Source organism: Pseudophryne corroboree, chromosome 4, assembly GCF_028390025.1.
Source record: "Pseudophryne corroboree isolate aPseCor3 chromosome 4, aPseCor3.hap2, whole genome shotgun sequence".
NCBI classification, from domain to species: Eukaryota; Metazoa; Chordata; class Amphibia; order Anura; family Myobatrachidae; genus Pseudophryne; species Pseudophryne corroboree.
Genome location: NC_086447.1, coordinates 31,321,963 through 31,342,869, shown reverse-complemented (window position 1 = coordinate 31,342,869; position 20,907 = coordinate 31,321,963). Strand labels below are relative to the sequence as shown.

The 20,907-nt window shown below is 49.7% G+C and overlaps 1 protein-coding gene across 1 annotated transcript in view; it reads left to right on the top strand.

Moving 5' to 3' along the window:
• DPYSL5 (dihydropyrimidinase like 5) overlaps positions 1 to 11,659 on the top strand; it is a 168,771-nt gene extending 157,112 nt beyond the window's left edge. The window contains exons 12-13 of the mRNA XM_063914956.1: positions 6,579 to 6,747; positions 7,271 to 11,659. Of these exons, the coding sequence (XP_063771026.1) occupies positions 6,579 to 6,747; positions 7,271 to 7,356 (255 nt within the window). The 3' untranslated portion in view covers positions 7,357 to 11,659. The remainder of the gene's footprint in view (positions 1 to 6,578; positions 6,748 to 7,270) is intronic.
• Positions 11,660 to 20,907: the final 9,248 nt, after the last annotated feature.

Here is a 20,907-nt window from a genome sequence, read left to right as displayed (position 1 = left end):
GTGGTATGTAGGGGGGAGTTGGTATGCAGGGGGAGATGGTATGGAGGCAGGAGGTGGTATGCAGGGGGGAGGTGGTATGGAGGCGGGAGGTGGTATGCAGGGGGGAGGTGGTATGCAGCGGGGAGGTCGTATGCAGGGGGGAGGTGGTATGGAGGCAGGATGTGGTATTCAGGGGGGAGGAGGTATGCAGGGAGGAGGTGGTATGCAGGGGGAAGGTGGTATGGAGGCGGGAGGTGGTATGGAGGCAGGAGGTGGTATGCAGGAGGAGGTGGTATGGAGGCAGGATGTTGTATGCAAGGGGAAGGTGGTATGGAGGCAGGAGGTGGTATGCAGGGGGAGGTGGTATGGAGGCAGGAGGTGGTATGCAGGGGGAGGTGGTATGGAGGCAGGAGGTGGTATGCAGGGGGGAGGAGGTATGCAGGGAGGAGGTGGTATGCAGGGGGAGGTGGTATGGAGGCAGGAGGTGGTATGCAGGGGGGAGTTGGTATGCAGGGGGAGATGGTATGGAGGCAGGAGGTGGTATGCAGGGGGGAGGAGGTATGCAGGGAGGAGGTGGTATGCAGGGGGAGGTGGTATGGAGGCAGGAGGTGGTATGCAGGGGGGAGATGGTATGGAGGAAGGTGGTGGTATGCAGGCGGGAGGAGGTATGCAGGTGGGAGGTGGTATGGAGGCAGTAGGTGGTATGCAGTGTGGAGGTGGTATGCAGGGTGGAGGTGGTATGGAGGCAGCAGGTGGTATGGAGGCAGGAGGTGGTATGGAGGCAGGAGGTGGTATGCAGGGTGGAGGTGGTATGGAGGCAGGAGGTGGTATGCACGGAGGAGATGGTATGGAGGCAGGAGGTGGTATGGAGGGAGTAGGTGGTATGGAGGAAGGAGGTGGTATGCAGGGAGGAGGTGATATGGAGGCAGGAGGTGGTATGCGGGCGGGAGGTGGTATGAAGGCGGGAGGTGGTATGGAGGCAGGAGGTGGTATGCAGGGAGGAGGTGGTATGCAGAGGGGAGGTGGTATGGAGGCAGGAGGTGGTATGCAGGGATGAGGTGGTATGGAGGCAGGAGGTGGTATGCAGGGTGTCGGTGGTATGCAGGGGGAGGTGGTATGGAGGCAGGAGGTGGTATGCAGGAGGAGGTGGTATGGAGGCAGAAGGTGGTATGCAGGGGGTAGGTGGTATGGAGGCAGGAGGTGGTATGCAGGGGGAAGGTGGTATGGAGGCAGGAGGTGGTATGGAGGCAGGAGGTGGTATGCAGGGGGGTGGAGGTATGCAGGAGGTGGTGGTATGGATGCATGAGGTGGTATGCACGGAGGAGGTGGTATGCAGGGGGGAGATGGTATGGAGACTTGAGGTGGTATGCAGGAAGGAAGTGCTATGCAGGGTGGAGGTGGTATGGAGGCAGGAGGTGGTATGCAGGGGGCAGGTGATATGGAGGCAGTAGGTATGCAGGGAGGAGGTGGTATGGAGGCAGGAGGTGGTATACAGGGGTGGAGGTGGTATGCAGGGGGAGGTGGTATGGAGGCGGGAGGTGGTATGGAGGTGGTATGCAGGGAGGAGGTGATATGGAGGCAGGAGGTGGTATGCAGGCGGGAGGTGGTATGCAGGCGGGAGGTGGTATGAAGGCGGGAGGTGGTATGCAGGGAGGAGGTGGTATGGAGGCAGGAGGTGGTATGCAGGGGGAGGTGGTATGGAGGCAGGAGGTGGTATGCAAGGGGGAGCAGGTATGCAGGGAGGAGGTGGTATGCAGGGGGAGGTGGTATGGATGCAGGAGGTGGTATGCAGGGGGGAGGTGGTATGGAGGAAGAAGGTGGTATGCAGGGGGGAGGAGGTATGCAGGTGGGAGGTGGTATGGAGGCAGTAGGTGGTATGCAGGGTGAAAGTGGTATGGAGGCAGCAGGTGGTATAAAGGCAGGAGGTGGTATGCAGGGAGGAGGTGGTATGGAGGCAGGAGGTGGTATGCACGGAGGAGATGGTATGGAGGCAGGAGGTGGTATGGAGGGAGTAGGTGGTATGGAGGCAGGAGGTGGTATGCAGGGAGGAGGTGATATGGAGGCAGGAGGTGGTATGCGGGCGGGAGGTGGTATGAAGGTGGGAGGTGGTATGGAGGCAGGAGGTGGTATGCAGGCAGGAGGTGGTATGGAGGCAGTAGGTGGTATGCAGGGGGGAGCAGGTATGCAGGGAGGAGGTGGTATACAGGGGGAGGTGGTATGGATGCAAGAGGTGGTATGCAGGGGGGAGGTGGTATGGAGGAAGGAGGTGGTATGCAGGGGGGAGGAGGTATGCAGGTGGGAGGTGTTATGGAGGCAGTAGGTGGTATGCAGGGTGGAAGTGGTATGGAGGCAGCAGGTGGTATGGAGGCAGGAGGTGGTATGCAGGGAGGAGGTGGTATGGAGGCAGGAGGTGGTATGCAGGGAGGAGGTGATATGGAGGCAGGAGGTGGTATGCGGGCGGGAGGTGGTATGAAGGCGGGAGGTGGTATGGAGGCAGGAGGTGGTATGCAGGCAGGAGGTGGTATGGAGGCAGTAGGTGGTATGCAGGGGGAAGGTGGTATGGAGGCAGGAGGTGGTATACAGGGGGAAGGTGGTATGCAGGGGGAAGGTGGTATGCAGGGGGGAGGTGGTATGGAGGCAGCAGGTGGTATGGAGGCAGGAGGTGGTATGCAGGGAGGAGGTGATATGGAGGCAGGAGGTGGTATGCGGGCGGTGGTATGAAGGCGGGAGGTGGTATGGAGGCAGGAGGTGGTATGCAGGGGGCAGGTGATATGGAGGCAGTAGGTATGCAGGGAGGAGGTGGTATGGAGGCAGGAGGTGGTATGCAGGGAGGAGGTGGTATGGAGGCAGGAGGTGGTATGCAAGGGGGAGGTAGTATGCAGGTGGAGGTGGTATGGAGGCAGGAGGTGGTATGCAGGGGGGAGGAGGTATGCAGGGAGGAGGTGGTATGCAGGGGAAGGTGGTATGGAGGCAGGAGGTGGTATGCAGGGGGGAAGTGGTATGGAGGAAGGAGGTGGTATGCAGGGGGAGGAGGTATGCAGGTGGGAGGTGGTATGGAGGCAGTAGGTGGTATGCAGGGTGGAGGTGGTATGGAGGCAGCAGGTGGTATGGGTGGAGGTTGTATGGAGGCAGGAGGTGGTATGCACGGAGGAGATGGTATGGAGGCAGGAGGTGGTATGAAGGCAGGAGGTGGTATGCAGGGAGGAGGTGATATGGAGGCAGGAGGTGGTATGCGGGCGGGAGGTGGTATGGAGGCAGGAGGTGGTATGCAGGGGCCAGGTGATATGGAGGCAGTAGGTATGCAGGGAGGAGGTGGTATGGAGGCAGGAGGTGGTATACAGGGGTGGAGGTGGTATGCAGGGGGAGGTGGTATGCAGGGGGAGGTGGTATGGAGGCAGTAGGTGGTATGCAGGGGGAAGGTGGTATGGAGGCAGTAGGTGGTATGCAGGGGGAGGTGGTATGCAGGGTGGAGGTGGTATGGAGGCAGCAGGTGGTATGGAGGCAGGAGGTGGTATGCAGGGTGGAGGTGGTATGGAGGCGGGAGATGGTATGGAGGCAGGAGGTGGTATGGAGGCAGGAGGTGGTATGCAGGGAGGAGGTGGTATGCAGGGGGGAGGTGGTATGGAGGCAGGAGGTGGTATGCAGGGGGCTGGTGATATGGAGGCAGTAGGTATGCAGGGAGGAGGTAGTATGGAGTTAGGAGGTGGTATGCATGGGGGTGGTGGTATGGAGGCAGTAGATGATATGCAGGGAGGAGGTGGTATGGAGGCAGGAGAGGTCGTATGGAGGCTGGAGGTGGTATATACAGGGAGGAGGTGGTATGAAGGGGGGAGGTGGTATGGAGGCAGGAGGTGGTATGAAGGGAGGAGGTGGTATGCAGGAGGTGGTATGGAGGCAGGAGGTGGTATGCAGGGAGGAGGTGGTATGCAGGGGGGAGGTGGTATGGAGGCTGGAGGTGGTATGGAGGCGGGAGGTGGTATGAAGGCAGGAGGTGGTATGCAGGGAGGAGGTGGTATGCAGGGGGAGGTGGTATGGAGACATGAGGTGGTATGCAGGGGGGAGGTGGTATTTAGGCAGGAGGTGGTATAGAGGCGGGAGGTGGTATGGAGGCAGGAGGTTGTATAGAGGCGGGAGGTGGTATGGAGGCAGGAGGTGGTATGCAGGGGGAGGTAGTATGGAGGCTGGAGGTGGTATGGAGGCGGGAGGTGGTGTGGAGGTGGGAGGTGGTATGCAGGGGGGAGGTGCTATGCACATCCTCCTGCATTTGCATTGCTAAATATTGCAATCGCAAAGATGTTGCATACCAGTGGCGGAACAAGCAAGCGGTGGGCCCAGGTGCGACAAAATGCTTTGGGCCCCCCATCCCATCTAAGTCCACCCCATGGGCAGTGCGCGCCGTAGGCGTGCGCAAAAATACATAGTGGCGTGGCTTCGTGGGGAAGGGGTGTGTCCACAAAATAATACCAATTCATAAAACGGTGCACAGTAGTCTCCATTCTTCAAATTACGCCGCACAGTAGCACCACTACACCAGGTAGAGACCCTTTTACACCTTACAGCGAAAAGATTCCCCTTTTTACACATAACGGCAGACAGCGTGCACTTTTTACACATAACGGCAGACAGCGTGCCCTCGTTACACATAGCGCCAGACAGCGTGCACTATTTACACATAACGGCAGACAGCATACACTTTTTACACATAGCGGCAGACAGCGTGCCCTCGTTACACATAGCGGCAGACAGCGTGCACTTTTTACACATTACGGCAGACAGCGTCCCCATTTTACACATTACGGCAGACAGCGTCCCCATTTTACACATTACGGCAGACAGCGTCCCCATTTTACACATTACGGCAGACAGCATACACTTTTTACACATAACGGCGGAAATGGAGTAAGGGAGACCCCTAACAGGTGGTGGTGATGTAACTACTTAAAACTGCAAAATATAGAAACAGACAAGGGCAGGGGGTGGTGGTGGGGGGGGGGGGATATACAAAAAGCTGCGATGTCGCTTCGGTAGGTGAAAACAGACGGATATTGCGATTAATGATTGATGGTAATTAACGCAGTATCAAATTAGAAGCCATCTTTATCGGCTGAAAAACACATGGTATCGGTGATACAGAGGCAAGAGATGAAACTCAATATAAAAATATACATTTTTTTCATAAGAAATTAAAAAAAAATTATACGTACAATATATATATATATATATACATACATACATACACACACACACATATACATATATACATATATATAATTTTTTTTTTTTTTGTGTGTGTGTTTTTCTACACATGTGATGCAACAGAATTGAAACACATAATTCCTACCAGCCCCAGGGGGTTGCTGCAGACAGCAATAAAAGCAAATGGAGACTCACCATGCACATAGGGAATGAACAGCAGCAGCTCCAGCTCCTCTCTCTCTCTCCCTCTCTCTCCCAGTCCCTCCCATTATGACAGTGGGCGCCGGGGACGGCCACGAGATCTTGGCGTGATGCTTGTCAGATCCCCGGCGCCCAAATACAGAGAGAGAGAGAGAGAGAGGAAGCCGAGGGAGGGGCGGGATATAAACAGGAAGGGGGAGGAGCTGTTAGCTGCCCCTCCTCGCTTTCCTGATTGATAACATGATATTGCAGCAGTGAAGGACGAGGCGCTGGAGAGAGCATTCCCTCCAGCAGCAGCCAGTCACAAGAGAGTGTGTGAGACGGTGACCTGTTTGTATATGAGGGAGGGAGGGACGGACCCTCCTCCCTCTTCGTGTGTTACAGAGGCGGCAGCCGCAGCAGCGTGTCTGGTGCTGCAGTGCGGTTGCTGCCCGTAGTGCCCTGGCGGGTGGCCAGATCGTTCCTTATGACGGGCGGGCGGCGGGAGTCGCGGGACGCTGACCCGACGGCGGGTCACGGGAGCGCTGGTGTGCGGCTGCGGCATGAGATACAATGAGTCATTGTGACTCATTCATGTAATGCCGGCCGGCGGCTGTGGGCCCTTGAGTGCGGCGGGGCCCCAGTGCAATGCACTGCCTGCCCCGCCAGTAGTTCCGCCCCTGCTGCAATCCTTAGTGAATGAGGCCCTGTGTACTGTGAGTGGTAAAATGCATGGTGGAATAGGGGGTACCCCAGGGATAACAGTCTTATTCAGGGATAACGAGTGAGAGTCCTATACGTTGTCGTTCTAGCCGTCTAAGAGGCAGCTCTTTCCCGACAGCAATAAATATGTTACATACAGTAGTACAAATCTTAGATAATGGAGATATTTTGGTGAGGATGTTGTTCTTTTGTTCTTATGGTTCCCTGGCTTGCTCATGTTTAAATTTCATTGGTTGTTCCTACATGTGAACTATTGATGAACAAGGACATCTACCAGAACTAAACCATTGGGGTCACATGTTTGTAGTGACCAATCGTTTTTTCTCAATTTTTTTTTTTTAATTGAACTTAGAAGTGTGAGTTTCCATGTTTATTGTCCTGTAGTGTGAGCTGATCTGTGACTTTGGTTGTTATCAGCTCTCACTGTTTTTTTTTTTTTTTTTGCAAATACTGACTTATGCAATGTGTATATTTCTTTTCTCTACTATGTATCTATGTAGACGTTAAGCCTAAAATCTGTAGACCGTACTCCATACCAAGGGGATGTGGCAGTTGTGGTGCATTCTGGGAAGAAGGAAACAGGAAGCCCATCAGCAGACACTCCAACTCGACCATCAACTCGTCACGGTGGCATGCGAGACCTCCACGAGTCCGGCTTCAGCTTATCTGGTAAGCGGTGGGAGTGGAGAGGACAATGCTGCCAAATGTCCCTCCTTAGGGTGTCTACTTGTTGCCCACACCCAATGCAATAGGGGCCACTTTGCCATCACACACTTCCAGGTGCTCAGATTATATTACCAGGTGCAGTGGGCTCTTAGTAGTGAGGTTTTACTTTATATAACCACCATAGTCATACATTTAAGGTGACAAGTACTGTTAATTTTTTTTTTACCCTGTTGGATCTGGGTAGTTCAGAAAGCCCATTATTTGCACTTGGCTGCCATTGTTAGGGGCTTCAGTGGAAATGGCAATTTCCTCAGTTTTTTATAAGGTTGTTGGGGGTCTTATTGACATGCCTAGAGCTTTAAGGGAAGAAGCAGGACTCTCCCACCATGCAAGGCAGCCACTAGGTGGCCCAGCTTCCCTGGGAATACAGTTGGGGCACAACCATCATGTGACCCCCAGCTGGACGGTGATGACCATAGACCCCATACCACTATAACACTGTCACTTTCCTCCTTCCCTCCCGCAGGTGCACAGATTGATGACCATGTCCCAAAACGAGCCTCGGCCAGAATCCTTGCCCCTCCCGGGGGAAGATCCAGTGGGATCTGGTAATCGGTACTGATTTACAACCACCCGTTCCCGGGCCGTTACACCCCACTCCTGCAGGAGATCAGCACTACTGCCCACCGTCACACCCGTCATGTAAACTCACCTGTAATATGTCAAGAGAGAGGGGATCCACTATGACTCCACTTCCGTCCTCCCAGTGACCAACATGGGACTTCAGCGCCTGCGGCCGGGAGAACAAATGTGTCATCGCCTCCACCCAAAAAACTGAAACAGACCTGCCCAAAACCGTTGCCGCTGACGTCTTCTTCCCTTAGTTACCGTAGTGATATGTGTTATGTGCTGTGTATGTGCGCAAGACCGTTCGAGTGTGCGTGTGGATGTAGCCGCGATCTGACTGGCCGACAGTTGTATCCTGTGCCATGGACATACTGGTGTCGCTGGTAGTATTGTGCCCCTTATGCTTAACAGGTTCATAGGTATCGTAATATGAGTCTTCAACAGTCCGACCTGTAATCCTGCTCCTCACAGCTTCCTAGGCAGCATCTCCATGATATGACTTTAGTGCTTTCAGATCATGTGTAGCAATGTCTACATCTTATAATGTTCTACTGCATGCCTGGTGATAGAACACGCGGCGATCCCCGGGACCAGGGACAGCCAGAAGACGGCTGTCTCATAACAGAGAGAAGTAGCTCCTGAGCACACTACATTTCCCATTGTCTGCAGTCACAGAATCAGGAGAACTTTCCCGGACCTGCTCATAATCTTTGCCTTCATAGCTGATGTCAGTATATTGCATGAGCTACAGGGAGGGACCCTTTTGCTGGACCTCTGTGTCCATCCCCCACTACCCCATACCTAACCTGCTTCCGCACTGCTCCTTGTCATAAGGTGACCACTAGTTGCCGTACTGACCTGCCTTCCCTGGGTAAGTGGGCATCACAGACCCCCACATCATATCGCCCCCATATGTCCTGCTATGCGGATAAGATCCAGCTCTAGAAAGGCAAATCAAAGCCTAGGAGATACATCCAGACTTTCTCTAGCTGCTGTTTTGGAATTAAAGATCCCAAAAGGCAAGCTGGGACTTATAGTTCCTGAACTGCACAAGGGCAGAGGGTTCCATCATCATATATAAAGCATGGTCCAGTATAACCATGGCACCTCACAAGTTAATGGTGATAATTATGACTTGTTTCTTATGATGGGGAGAAGGCTTCCAGGTTGTTGGAACAGGTGACTGAATGAGGACAGACAGGTTGGACAGACAAATGTGGGCGGCCAGATAAATGTAACAAGGCCTGCGCCTCCGTAGCCTAGTCCTGGTTTTCCACTGGAAACATTTAATTGGGAAACATATTGTCTGTCCCAGTTCTACCTCTCCTAGAAGTCCCAGTCACCCCAGTACGACACTGTCAGAGTAACCCTGGCGTCAGCACTTGGCCATTGCCTCAGTCTAGCAGAGGTTGCACCTTAGGCCGGTGAGTGCTGTTGTCTCCTGGGCCAACCACATCATGTGATGCATATTCCAGCAATATCAGGGGGATTCCTATGAGAGGTACCCTCCTGCATCACAGCAATATCATGGGGATTCCTGTGAGAGGTACCCTCCTGCATCACAGCAATATCATGGGTATTCCTGTGAGGGGTACTCTACTGCATCACAGCAATATCATGGGGATTCCTGTGAGGGGTACCCTCCTGCATCACAGCAATATCATGGGGATTCCTGTGAGGGGTACCCTCCTGCATCACAGCAATATCATGGTGATTCCTGTGAGAGGTACCCTCCTGCATCACAGCAATATCATGGGTATTTCTGTGAGGGGTACCCTACTGCATCACAGCAATATCATGGGGATTCCTGTGAGGGGTACCCTCCTGCATCACAGCAATATCATGTGGATTCCTGTGAGAGGTACCCTCCTGCATCACAGCAATATCATGGGTATTTCTGTGAGGGGTACCCTACTGCATCACAGCAATATCATGGGTATTCCTGTGAGGGGTACCCTCCTGCATCACAGCAATATCATGGGGATTCCTGTGAGGGGTACCCTACTGCATCACAGCAATATCATGGGTATTCCTGTGAGGGGTACCCTCCTGCATCACAGCAATATCATGGGGATTCCTGTGAGGGGTACCCTACTGCATCACAGCAATATCATGGGGATTCCTGTGAGGGGTACCCTACTGCATCACAGTCTCACACCGTATGCACACTGTCCTGTATGGGAAAATATCCACTTGCAGGTTGCCTTGGGGTCACTAGCCTGATGGCATCAGCTCATCTTCCCCCTCCCGCCCCACGCCAGACCTGGGACATCCCGTATTGTGTAATGATGCAGTGCAGATATATCCACTGCTTTTATACGTTATGTCATGTGTATACTGGAGGTGACACTGACTGTTTTCATTGGGGGAGCCGTACGGTCATCCTTGGTGCGCATGGGCGCAGTAGCCCAATGACACTGTGCCTGAAAGTGACACTGTGGCAGTATAACTCCACTGCTTAGTTCTTCACTAATATAATTAGCCGCTCATCATTATTAAGGTGCTCCGCCATAGCTGTCTTCCCATCATACTCATTAAGTGCATCTCACGTATATATTCCGGGAGCAATAATGTGTGGCTGACGGCTGTGACTGATGGGAGATGGGTGGGTGTCATGCAACACCTCACTTGTCTGTAACACAGTATGCAGTATCCCGTCCAGTGTGTCAGGGGTTAATCTAGGTATGCATGCAAGTGTCATAATACCTAGTACCTCTCACATGCATTAGGAGTTTGGAGAACAGTTAGCTTGCACACGCTGGGGACATATCTAAAAGGGTTATATATCCAAAATACTTGAAAAATTCTACCCAAGGTTTACAAGGTATGAACTGTGAGCTACATACAGTGCAGGAGGGCCATCGTTACAGCCCCAGCGTTTGTCAGTAATGGCAAGACTACATATAAGTGACAAGTAGGTCACGCCAAAGGGCACCTAGGGACTACAGTACATCAGTGATTATGTAAGAAAGGAAAGGATTCTTTAAAGAAAGGTGTATTGACATTAATGATCACATATGTAGGGGAAGGATTATGTCAGTAAAGGAGTATCTACATAATGATTACTCACTGTGTAGCAAATAATGATTGCAATGTAATGGAAGGATTCTTTAAGGAAAGGTGTATCTACATAATGATTGTAAAGTAAGGGAAGGATTCTCTAAGGAAAGTTCTATCTATATAATGACTTTACTTTAATGAATACATATGTAAGGGAAGGATTTTCTAAGGGAAGATGCATGTTAATAATATATATATATAATGTATTGGAAGAATTCTCTAAGGAAAGGTGCATCTACATAATGATTTTACATATGTATGATAAGAATTCTCCAGAGAAAGGTGCAATTACAGTACTTAATGATTACATACACTGTATATGGGAAGGATTCTCTAATGAAAGGTGCATCTACATAATGATTGCATATGTATGGGAAGGATTCTCTAAAGAAAGGTCTTCAACAGTTGCATATGTACAATGGTTCTCTAATGAAAGGTGTACCTACATTAATGATTACATAGATAGGGTAAGGGATCTCTAAGGAAAGATGCATCATTATTTATGATTACACATGTACACAGTTAAATCAGCAATTGTAGGAAAATTTGTCATGAATTTATTGCAGTGCGAGTAATACTTTGTATCTTGGTCGATGATTGCAGTGTTGGGGACAGCTAGTCAGTGTAGTCCAGTCTTTAGCAGAAGTGGTATTTTGGGTAGAAAATGAAGGCAAAAATATACAGCAGATGGCAGTGGTGGTTGTAATGCTGCTTGAACTTGTAGTTCCACTGCAGCTGTCGAGCCACGTATTGCCTGAGTCTGCTAGTGTATAATATTGACACTGCCGTGTGCTGTCACTGTGATAAATCTGGTGTGACTCGCTTCGCCCTGGACGTTAGTGTGTGTTTCCAGTTGTGGTGTTTTGTACACGTTGTAATCTGCTGTTTCATTCTGGATTTCTTTACTGCTGTACAGTTCTACGTTGTATTATTTATTGATCTGCAGTCCGTTGTGTCATGGAAGAGACAGACAGTATCGCACAGACTGCGTTCCTTTACACTCTGCTGCGAAAACTGCGGCACGCTTCTCCCTGCCAGCGTAATGGTGCTAACAGTTAATTGCACTAATCTCCACAACACGGCCCCCTTCTGTTGACCTCTGACCTGTACCCCCGAGTGTTGCCAGCTCATCAGCCACAGTGCCAGTGCATTTGCGCCACGCAGCTTGCCAACAGAGAGAAATAGTGGATTCTGGTACAAATTTTCATTAAAATGTTACAACTGGAAATGTCTAGTGTGTTACTTCATGTCTCAGTCCATGTGTCTCACTTAATGATACAGTTAATGTTTTTTCTCTTACGTCCTAGAGGATGCTGGGGACTCCGTAAGGACCATGGGGTATAGACGGGCTCCACAGGAGACATGGGCACTATAAAGAACTTTTAGTATGGGTGTGCACTGGCTCCTCCCTCTATGCCCCTCCTCCAGACCTCAGTTAGATCTTGTGCCCAGAGGAGACTGGGTGCATTACAGGGGAGCTCTGCTGAGTTTTTCTGAAAAATAATTTTGTTAGGTTTTTTATTTTCAGGGAGCACTGCTGGCAACAGACTCCCTGCATCGTGGGACTGAGGAGAGAGAAGCAGACCTACTTCTGTGATAGGCTCTGTTTCTTAGGCTACTGGACACCATTAGCTCCAGAGGGAGTCGGAACGCAGGTCTCACCCTGCCGTTTGTCCCAGAGCCGCGCCGCCGTCCTCCTCGCAGAGCTGGAAAATAGAAGCCGGGTGAGTATAAGAAGAAAAGAAGACTTCAAGGCGACAGAAGACTTCAGATCTTCACTGAGGTAAGCGCGCAGCGGTAACGCAACGCGCCATTGCTCCCACACACAACACACAAGGCACTGATGGGTGCAGGGAGCAGGGGGGGCAGCAATAAACCTCTAGGGCTGGCAAACATACATATATAGGCTACAGAGGCACTATATATCATAACCCCCGCCAGTATTGTAAAAATGAGCGGGACCGAAGCCTGCCGGTGAGGGGGCGGAGCTTGATCCCTCAGCACTGAAAGCACCATTTTTTCCACAGCACACTGCATGGAGCCGGCTCCCCGGACTCTCCCCTGCTGAAGACACAGGGCAAAACAGAGGGGGGGGGGGGCACTTATTAGCAGCAGTGAGTGTATATAATGTGATTATATAATAAAAGCGCTGTTTTATCTGGGAATTCTATTTCTGGTGTCAGTGGCGCTGGGTGTGTGCTGGCATACTCTCTCTCTGTCTCTCCAAAGGGCCTTATTGGGGATCTGTCTCCATATAAATATCCCTGTGTGTGTGGGGTTGTGTCGGTACGTGTGTGTCGGCATGTCTGAAGCAGAAGGCTCAACTAAGGAGGAGGTGGAGCAGATGATTGTGGTGTCTCCGTCGGCAACGCCGACACCTGATTGGTTGGACATGTGGAATGTTTTAACTGCAAATGTAAATTTATTACATAAGAGATTGGACAAAGCAGAGTCCAAGGATTTGACTGTGTCACAGGGCCCTTCAGGGTCTCAAAAACGTTCCCTGTCCCAAATAGTAGACACTGATACCGACACGGATTCTGACTCCAGTGTCGACTATGATGATGCAAGGTTACACCCAAGGGTGGCAAAAAGTATTCATTATTTGATTATTGCAATAAAAGATGTTTTGCATATCACAGATGACTCCTCTGTCCCTGACACGAGGGTACACAGGTTTACGGTAAAGAAACCTGAGGTAACGTTTCCCCGATCTTATGAGCTGAACGCATTATTTGATAAAGCTTGGGAAACTCCAGACAAAAAACTGCAGATTCCCAAAAGAATTATTATGGCGTATCCTTTCCCCTCAAAGGACAGGTTACGGTGGGAATCATCACCCACGGTCGACAAGGCCTTAACGCGCTTGTCCAAAAAGGTGGCCCTACTGTCCCCGGACACGGCGACACTAAAAGGTCCTGCGGATCGCAGGCAGGAAACTACCTTAAAATCAATGTATACACATACGGGGGCTTTGCTCAGACCGGCAATAGCATCGGCTTGGGTTTGTAGCGCGGTAGCAGCTTGGACAGATACCTTGTCAGCTGATATTGATACCCTAGATAGGGATACCATTTTATTGACCTTAGGTCACATTAAGGACGCAGTCTTATATATGCTGTGGTCCCGCCAATGGACGGGTGATGCCGACTCAAAGAGGCATATGGAAATTTTACCTTACAAGGGTGAGCTTTTAATTGGGGAAAGTCTCGCGGACCTGGTTTCAACAGCTACCGCGGGTAAATCTACCTTTTTTTTGCCTTATGTTCCCCCACAGCAAAAGAAAACGCTGCAGTATCAGATGCAGTTTTCTTGGTCGCATAAGTCCAGAAGAGGTCGGGGGCTCTTCCTTCCTCGCCAGAGGTAAGGGTAGAGGGAAAAAGAATGCCTGCTACAGCCAATTCCCAGGAACAGAAGTCCTCCCCGGCTTCTACTAAATCCACCGCATGACGCTGGGGCTCCACTGAGGGAGTCAGCTCCGGTGGGGGCACGTATTCGACTCTTCAGCCACGTCTGGGTTCAGTCGGATGTGGATCCTTGGGCGATAGAAATTGTGTCCCAAGGTTACAAGCTGGAATGCAAAGACGTGCCTCCTCGCTGATTCTTCAAATCGGCTTTACCAACGTCTCCCCCAGAGAGGGAGATAGTGTGGGCGGCAATTCGAAAGCTGTGTCTACAGCAAGTGATTATCAGGGTTCCCTTAATGCAACAGGGAAAAGGGTACCATTCAACCCTATTTGGGCAACCGAAACCGGATGACTCGGTCAGACCCATTCTCAACTTAAAATCCCTGAACCTGTACTTGAAAAAGTTCAAAATTCAAGATGGAATCGCTCAGGGCAGTGATCTACAGCCTGGAAGGGGGGGATTTTATGGTGTCACTAGACATAAAGGATGCATACCTTAATGTCCCCATTTATCCTCCTCATCAAGCGTACCTGAGATTCGCTGTACAGGCCTGTCATTTCCAATTTCAGATGTTGCCGTTTGGGCTTTCCACGGCCCCAAGGGTTTTCACCAAGGTAATGGCGGAAATGATGGTACTCCTGCGCAGGCAAGGAGTCACAATTATTCCGTACTTGGACGATCTCCTGATAAAAGCGAGATCAAAGTAACAGTTGCAGAAAAGCGTGTCGCTCTCCCTGAGAGTGCTGCAGCAACATGGTTGGATTCTACCAAAGTCACAGTTGGGTTCAACAACTCGGCTGTCTTTCTTAGGCATGATTCTGGACACAGAACAGAAGAGGATTTTTCTCCCAATGGGAAAAGCCCAGGAACTCCAGAACATGGTCAGAGACCTGTTAAAACCAAAAAGAGTGTCAGTCCATCAATGCACTCGAGTACTGGAGAAAATGGTGGCGACCTACGAGGCCATCCCCTTCGGCAGGTTTCAGGCGAGGACTTTTCAGTGGGACCTTCTGGACAAGTGGTCCGGGTCTCCCCTTCCAGTACATCAGAAGATAACCCTGTCCCCCAGGGCCAGGGTGTCTCTCCTGTGGTGGCTGCAGATTGCTCATCTTCTAGAAGGTCGCAGGTTCGGCATTCAGGACTGGGTCCTGGTGACCACGGACGCGAGCCTCCGAGGATGGGGAGCAGTCACACAAGGATGGAATTTTCAGGGACTGTGGTCAAGCCAGGAGGCTTGCCTACACATCTACATACTGGAATTAAGGGCCGTTTACAATGGCCTACGACAAGCGGAGAATCTTCTTCGCGACCTACCGGTTCTGATTTAATTAGACAACGTCACAGCTGTGGCTCATGTAAACCGCCAAGGCGGTACAAAGAGCAGTGTGGCAATGGCGGAAGCCACCAGGATTCTGCGGTGGGCAGAAAATCACGTAAGTGCTCTGTCAGCAATATTCATTCCGGGAGTGGACAACTGGGAAGCAGTCTTCCTCAGCAGACACGATTTCCATCCAGGAGAGTGGGGACTTCATCAAGAAGTCCTTGCAGTGATAACAAGTCTTTGGGAGCTTCCTCAAATAGACATGATGGCATCACGCCTCAACAAGAAGCTTTGGAGGTGTTGCGCCAGGTCAAGGAACCCTCAGGCAGTAGCGGTGGACGCCCTGGTGACACCATGGGTGTTTCAGTCGGTCTATGTGTTTCCTCCTCTCATCTCAAAAATATTGAGAATCATAAGACGGAAAAGAGTACTGACGATACTCATTGTTCCAGATTGGCCTCGAAGGGCCTAGTATTCAGATCTTCAGGGGATGCCCACAGAAGATTTGTGGCCTCTTCCTCTCAGAGAGGACCTGTTGCAGCAGGGGCCCTGCGTGTTCCAAGACTTACCGCGGTTATGTTTGACGACATGGCGGTTGAACACTGAATCCGAGCGGAGAAGGGTATTCCGGAAGAAGTCATCCCTACTCTGATAAAGGCTAGGAAGGAAGTGACGGCGAAACATTATCACCGTATCTGGAGAAAGTATGTATCTTGGTGTGAAGCCAAGAAGGCTCCTACGGAAGGTTTCCACTTGGGCCGTTTTCTCCACTTTCTACAGACAGGACTGGATATGGGCCTAAAGTTAGGCTCCATTAAGGTGCAGATTTCGGCCCTGTCTATATTCTTCCAGAAGGAATTGGCTTCTCTCCCAGAAGTCCAAACTTTTGTAAAGGGAGTGCTACACATTTAGCCTCCTTTTGTGCCCCCAGTGGCACCATGGGATATTAACGTAGTGTTACAGTTCCTTAAATCGCACTGGTTTGAGCCTTTTCAAACAGTTGAATTGAAATTTCTCACTTGAAAAGTGGTCATGTTATTGGCCTTGGCATCTGCAAGGCGGGTGTCCGAATTGGCGGCTTTGTCTCACAAGAGCCCCTATCTGATTTTCCAGGTGGATAGAGCGGAATGGAGGACTCGTCCTCAATTTCTACCTAAGGTGGTTTCGTCTTTTCACATGAACCACCCTATTGTGGTGCCTGTGGCTACGGGGGACTTGGAGGACTCCAAGTCCCTGGATGTAGTCAAGGCCTTAACAATGTATGTAGCAAGGAAGGCTAGGGTTAGGAAAACAGAGGTTCTGTTTGTCCTGTATGCAGCCAACAAGGTTGGTGCTCCTGCTTTTAAGCGGACTATTGCTCGCTGGTTCTGTAACACGATTCAGCAGGCTCATTCTACGGCTGGATTGCCTTTACCAAATTCGGTCAAGGCCCATTCCACTAGGAAGGTGGGCTCTTCTTGGGTGGCTGCCTGAGGCGTCTCGGCATTACAGATCTGCCGAGCAGTTACTTGGTCGGGTTCAAACACTTTTGCAAAATTCTACAAGTTTGATACCCTGGCTGATGAGGACCTTGCGTTTGCTCAGTCGGTGCTGCAGAGTCATCCGCACTCTCCCGCCCGGTTGGGAGCTTTGGTATAAACCCCATGGTCCTTACGGAGTCCCCAGCATCCTCTAGGACGTAAGAGAAAATAAGATTTTAAACCTACCGGTAAATCTTTTTCTCCTAGTCCGTAGAGGATGCTGGGCGCCCGTCCCAGTGCAGACTAAATCTGCAAGGCTTGTATATAGTTATTGCTTACATAAGGGTTATGTTACAGTTGGAATCGGTCTTTGACTGATACTGTTTTTTGTTCATACTGTTAACTGGTTGCGTATATTCCAGGTTATACAGTGTGGATGGTGTGGGCTGGTATGAATCTTGCCCTTAGATTAACAAAATCCTTTCTCATATTGTCCATCTCCTCTGGGCACAGTTCTCTAACTGAAGTCTGGAGGAGGGGCATAGAGGGAGGAGCCAGTGCACACCCATACTAAAAGTTCTTTATAATGCCCATGTCTTCTGCGGAGCCTGTCTATACCCCATGGTCCTTACGGAGTCCCCAGCATCCTCTACGGACTAGGAGAAAAAGATTTACCGGTAGATTTAAAATCTTATTTTTTATTTTATATTTTATGATCCGCAACAGTACAAGTAGTTACTAGTGACCAATACAACTTATATGTTAGAGTTTGTTTAAAATTATATGGACTTTTATGGAACTCTTCTACATGTAACAGTGAAGAGAATTTGGTGTATGCCACAGCAACCAACTTCCTTAAAATGCACACAAAAATGTGTAAAAAGCTGTGGGAAGCTCCTCCTTTTCCACACAGTTTTATCAATGTCCCACATGTTTTACTTATCCAAGCTAAACATACTTTTAGTACATGCATATTGCATTTCCAAAGCCCAGCTACTAACATGTCAAACGTGTAAGTTACATTTAGGCGAATAGGTATATTGATGACGTATGTTTCTTGGCATAGTGCCAGGCTGAGGCTGAAACCCATATGCTGGTATATAAATCTTACATATATATATATAAATGACGTATTTGTCAGTCCCACTGTGACCCCAAGTGTATTCCGCAGTCTCGCTGATGTTTGCTGTTTCCCGTGCTTTGCAGTTGTAGGAGATACTGCATGATGACGTCACTGCAACACATTAATAAACAGCCAAATCTTTCACTCGCTTGGTCATATGCCCTCCATCCCGGCTGCTTACTCTTGTCTGTTGCATGAGCAGTTCTGTATTTGCACTGCACGTGCGATCTACGGCTGAATCTGGGAGCAGGTATCCTGTGTAGATGCCACCAACTGTTTGCATGGAATCTTTTGTTTATTTGCAGATGGTCTCTGCACAAGGACTCTCTCTGGATTAGGTAATTCTCATTAGGGAAAACATGCTGAAACATGTACAGGAAGCCAGCAGTCCCTGGTTCATTCAGGACAGGAGCACCAGTCACCATTATCATACTATTGGTTGCCTTAGACATGAGTATGGTGCCCACATACTTTAGCCACACTTATGGCATGGGGCAGAGTTGCCACAGTTGCACCAGCAAATCATTGTTAAGATGCATTTCTCCGGCAGGGTCCAAAGGTTGTCCACAGGATAACATTGGGATGTGATGATGCGATAGTGGATTTGCACCAATCGGTCAAAGCTTTCGGCCTCCCAGCATGCAATGGGCTCATCCATATAACCACACCTCCTGGCTCAGGCAAATCAGTTTTTTGTTTGGTGCGGCAGTAGCCGGACCATGTTCAAAAGGGCTGCTGGTTTTTAGCAGCCGTCAACTTTTTTATTTTATTTTTATAGTCTTACTATTTTTTTTGAGCGAACTTTCTAAAAAGCATCTTATGCATACCTTAGAGTCACTCCAACAACTCCCCGCCAGGTCGCAACAATGTTTACCCACGTGTACAGCGTTTCAGCGGGCGTCTGTGTCGGATGTACTAGCAAGTCCAGTAGATGTTACCAGGCTGTGGCCGCCGCACAGGTAGAAGGTAAGGCATCGGTTCTGCTTAGAGGGGGAACATGGACACAGCCGCACTGTTTTGGGAGGAGAATACCAAACAGTCGCTGATGCGGCTGCCACTTAGTGTGCACCAGTGCTAGGCTTTATGGATCATAGGCTCCAGGGGTAGTATGAGCCCGCGATCCCTAGGGTTGATGTCAGCAGTGGGGAGTCAGACGCTCCCTTGGTTGTCCCTCCCCCCGGTTCATGACCAGTTTCCTCTGAGTCTCCCGCCATGAACTGATTTCCTGCTTCCGTCTGAGACGCTATGTATCTAAGGGGACCCAGTCGCAGCATAGGCAGCTGTGTGACTGGTGCGTCAGTGTTCACTTGGGCATCTGTGTTCACTGTAACTTCACAGGACGAGTGTGTACACTATTAGTGTCTGGATCCACTCAGTGTTCGCTAACGTATTGATCGATCCTGGAAGCGGGGTGAGTCTCCCTGTATCCAACTCTACTGAGTCGGGTAATACAGCACTAAGGTGGTCATTCCGAGTTGTTTGCTAGCTGTTTGCAGTCGTTGCGCAGTGATCAGGCAAAAAAGCAACACTTCTGTGCATGCGTATGTGGCGCAATGCGCACACGCGACGTACTTTCACAACGGCCAATGCAGTTTTACACAAGGTCTAGCAAAGCATTTCAGTTGCACTGCTGGCCGCAGAGTGACAGGAAGAGGGCGTTTTTGGGTGTGTACTGACCGTTTTCAGGGAGTGTTCGAAAAAACGCAGGCGTGTCAGGAAAAACGCAGGCGTGGCTGGGTGAACGCAGGGCATGTTTGTGACGTCAAAACAGGAACTGAACAGTCTGAAGTCATCGCAAGCGCTGAGTAGGTCTGGAGCTGCTCTGAAACTGCACAATTTTTTTTTTGTAGCCGTGCTGCGATCCTTTCGTTCGCCCTTCTGCTAAGCTAAAATACACTCCCAGAGGGTGGCGGCATAGTGTTTGCACGGCTGCTACAACCTGCTAGCGAGCGATCAACTCGGAATGACCACCTAAGTCTCTATCTACCTTTGAGTATGAATAGTTGGATAAGTGCCTGATGCATATGAGTCTGATAACTATTGCTGTTGTTTTCTTTCACCTGTGCTACTGAATATGGTTAAATTCTATATAAGGTAATGCAGTAATATGTTTCTCCTACATACTTGAAATGTGTTGATTATGTGCTCATATTGCTTATTATACTAATGTATAACCTGTGACTGATTGCTAGTGTGATTGCTGACTTTACTATAATAATGGGGGTAATTCTGTGTTGATCGCAGCAGCAAGTTTGTTAGCAATTGGCAAAACCATGTGCACTGCAGGGGGGGGCAGATATAACATTTGCAGAGAGAGTTAGATTTGGGTGGGTTATTTTGTTTCTGTGCAGGGTAAATACTGGCTGATTTATTTTTACACTGCAATTTAGATTTCAGTTTGAATACACCCCACCCAAATCTAACTCTCTCTGCATGTTATATCTGTCCCTTCTGCAGTGCACATGGTTTTGCCCAACTGCTAACAAATTTGATGCTGCTATCAACTCATAATTAGGCCCTATGGCCCTCATTCCGAGTTGTTCGATCACTAACCGCTTTTAGCAGCAGTACAAACGCTAAGCCACCGCCCTTTGGTAATGTATCTTAGCTTAGCAGAAGTGCGAACGAAAGGATCGCAGCGTTGCTACAAAAAAAGATTGTGCAGTTTCAGAGTAACTCGAGACCTACTCCTAGCTTGCGATCACTTCAGACTATTTTTTTTTTTTGTTTAATCAGATTTTTATTAAGGATTTTCAGTGTATAAACAGAAAGAGGGAAAACACCCATACATATACAGGTAGAAAAACATCAATATCAACAGTGTATAGTAGTGAATACAAGTCGAGTTGTACAGATGTCAAAGGGAGAATAAACAACCCCATAGAGACGAATGGGTGCATTAGGGGTAGAATATACCAAGTGATGTAGAAAATGGAGTTGTTCTGCATTAGGTAAAAGTGTTTTCACATTTAATGCATATATAGATTAATTGAATAAGAGAGTAAAAGAATAGGAGCGCCCGAAGGCAATAAGATAGAAGTAAAGAGAAGTGTGAGGTAAGAAAGGGAGAGAGTAAGAGAAGGAAAGAGGGGGTTGGAGAAGTTGGGGGGGGGTTACCACTTAACAAGTCAATGGGATGTAGAGAATAAAGATTTCAGTTATCA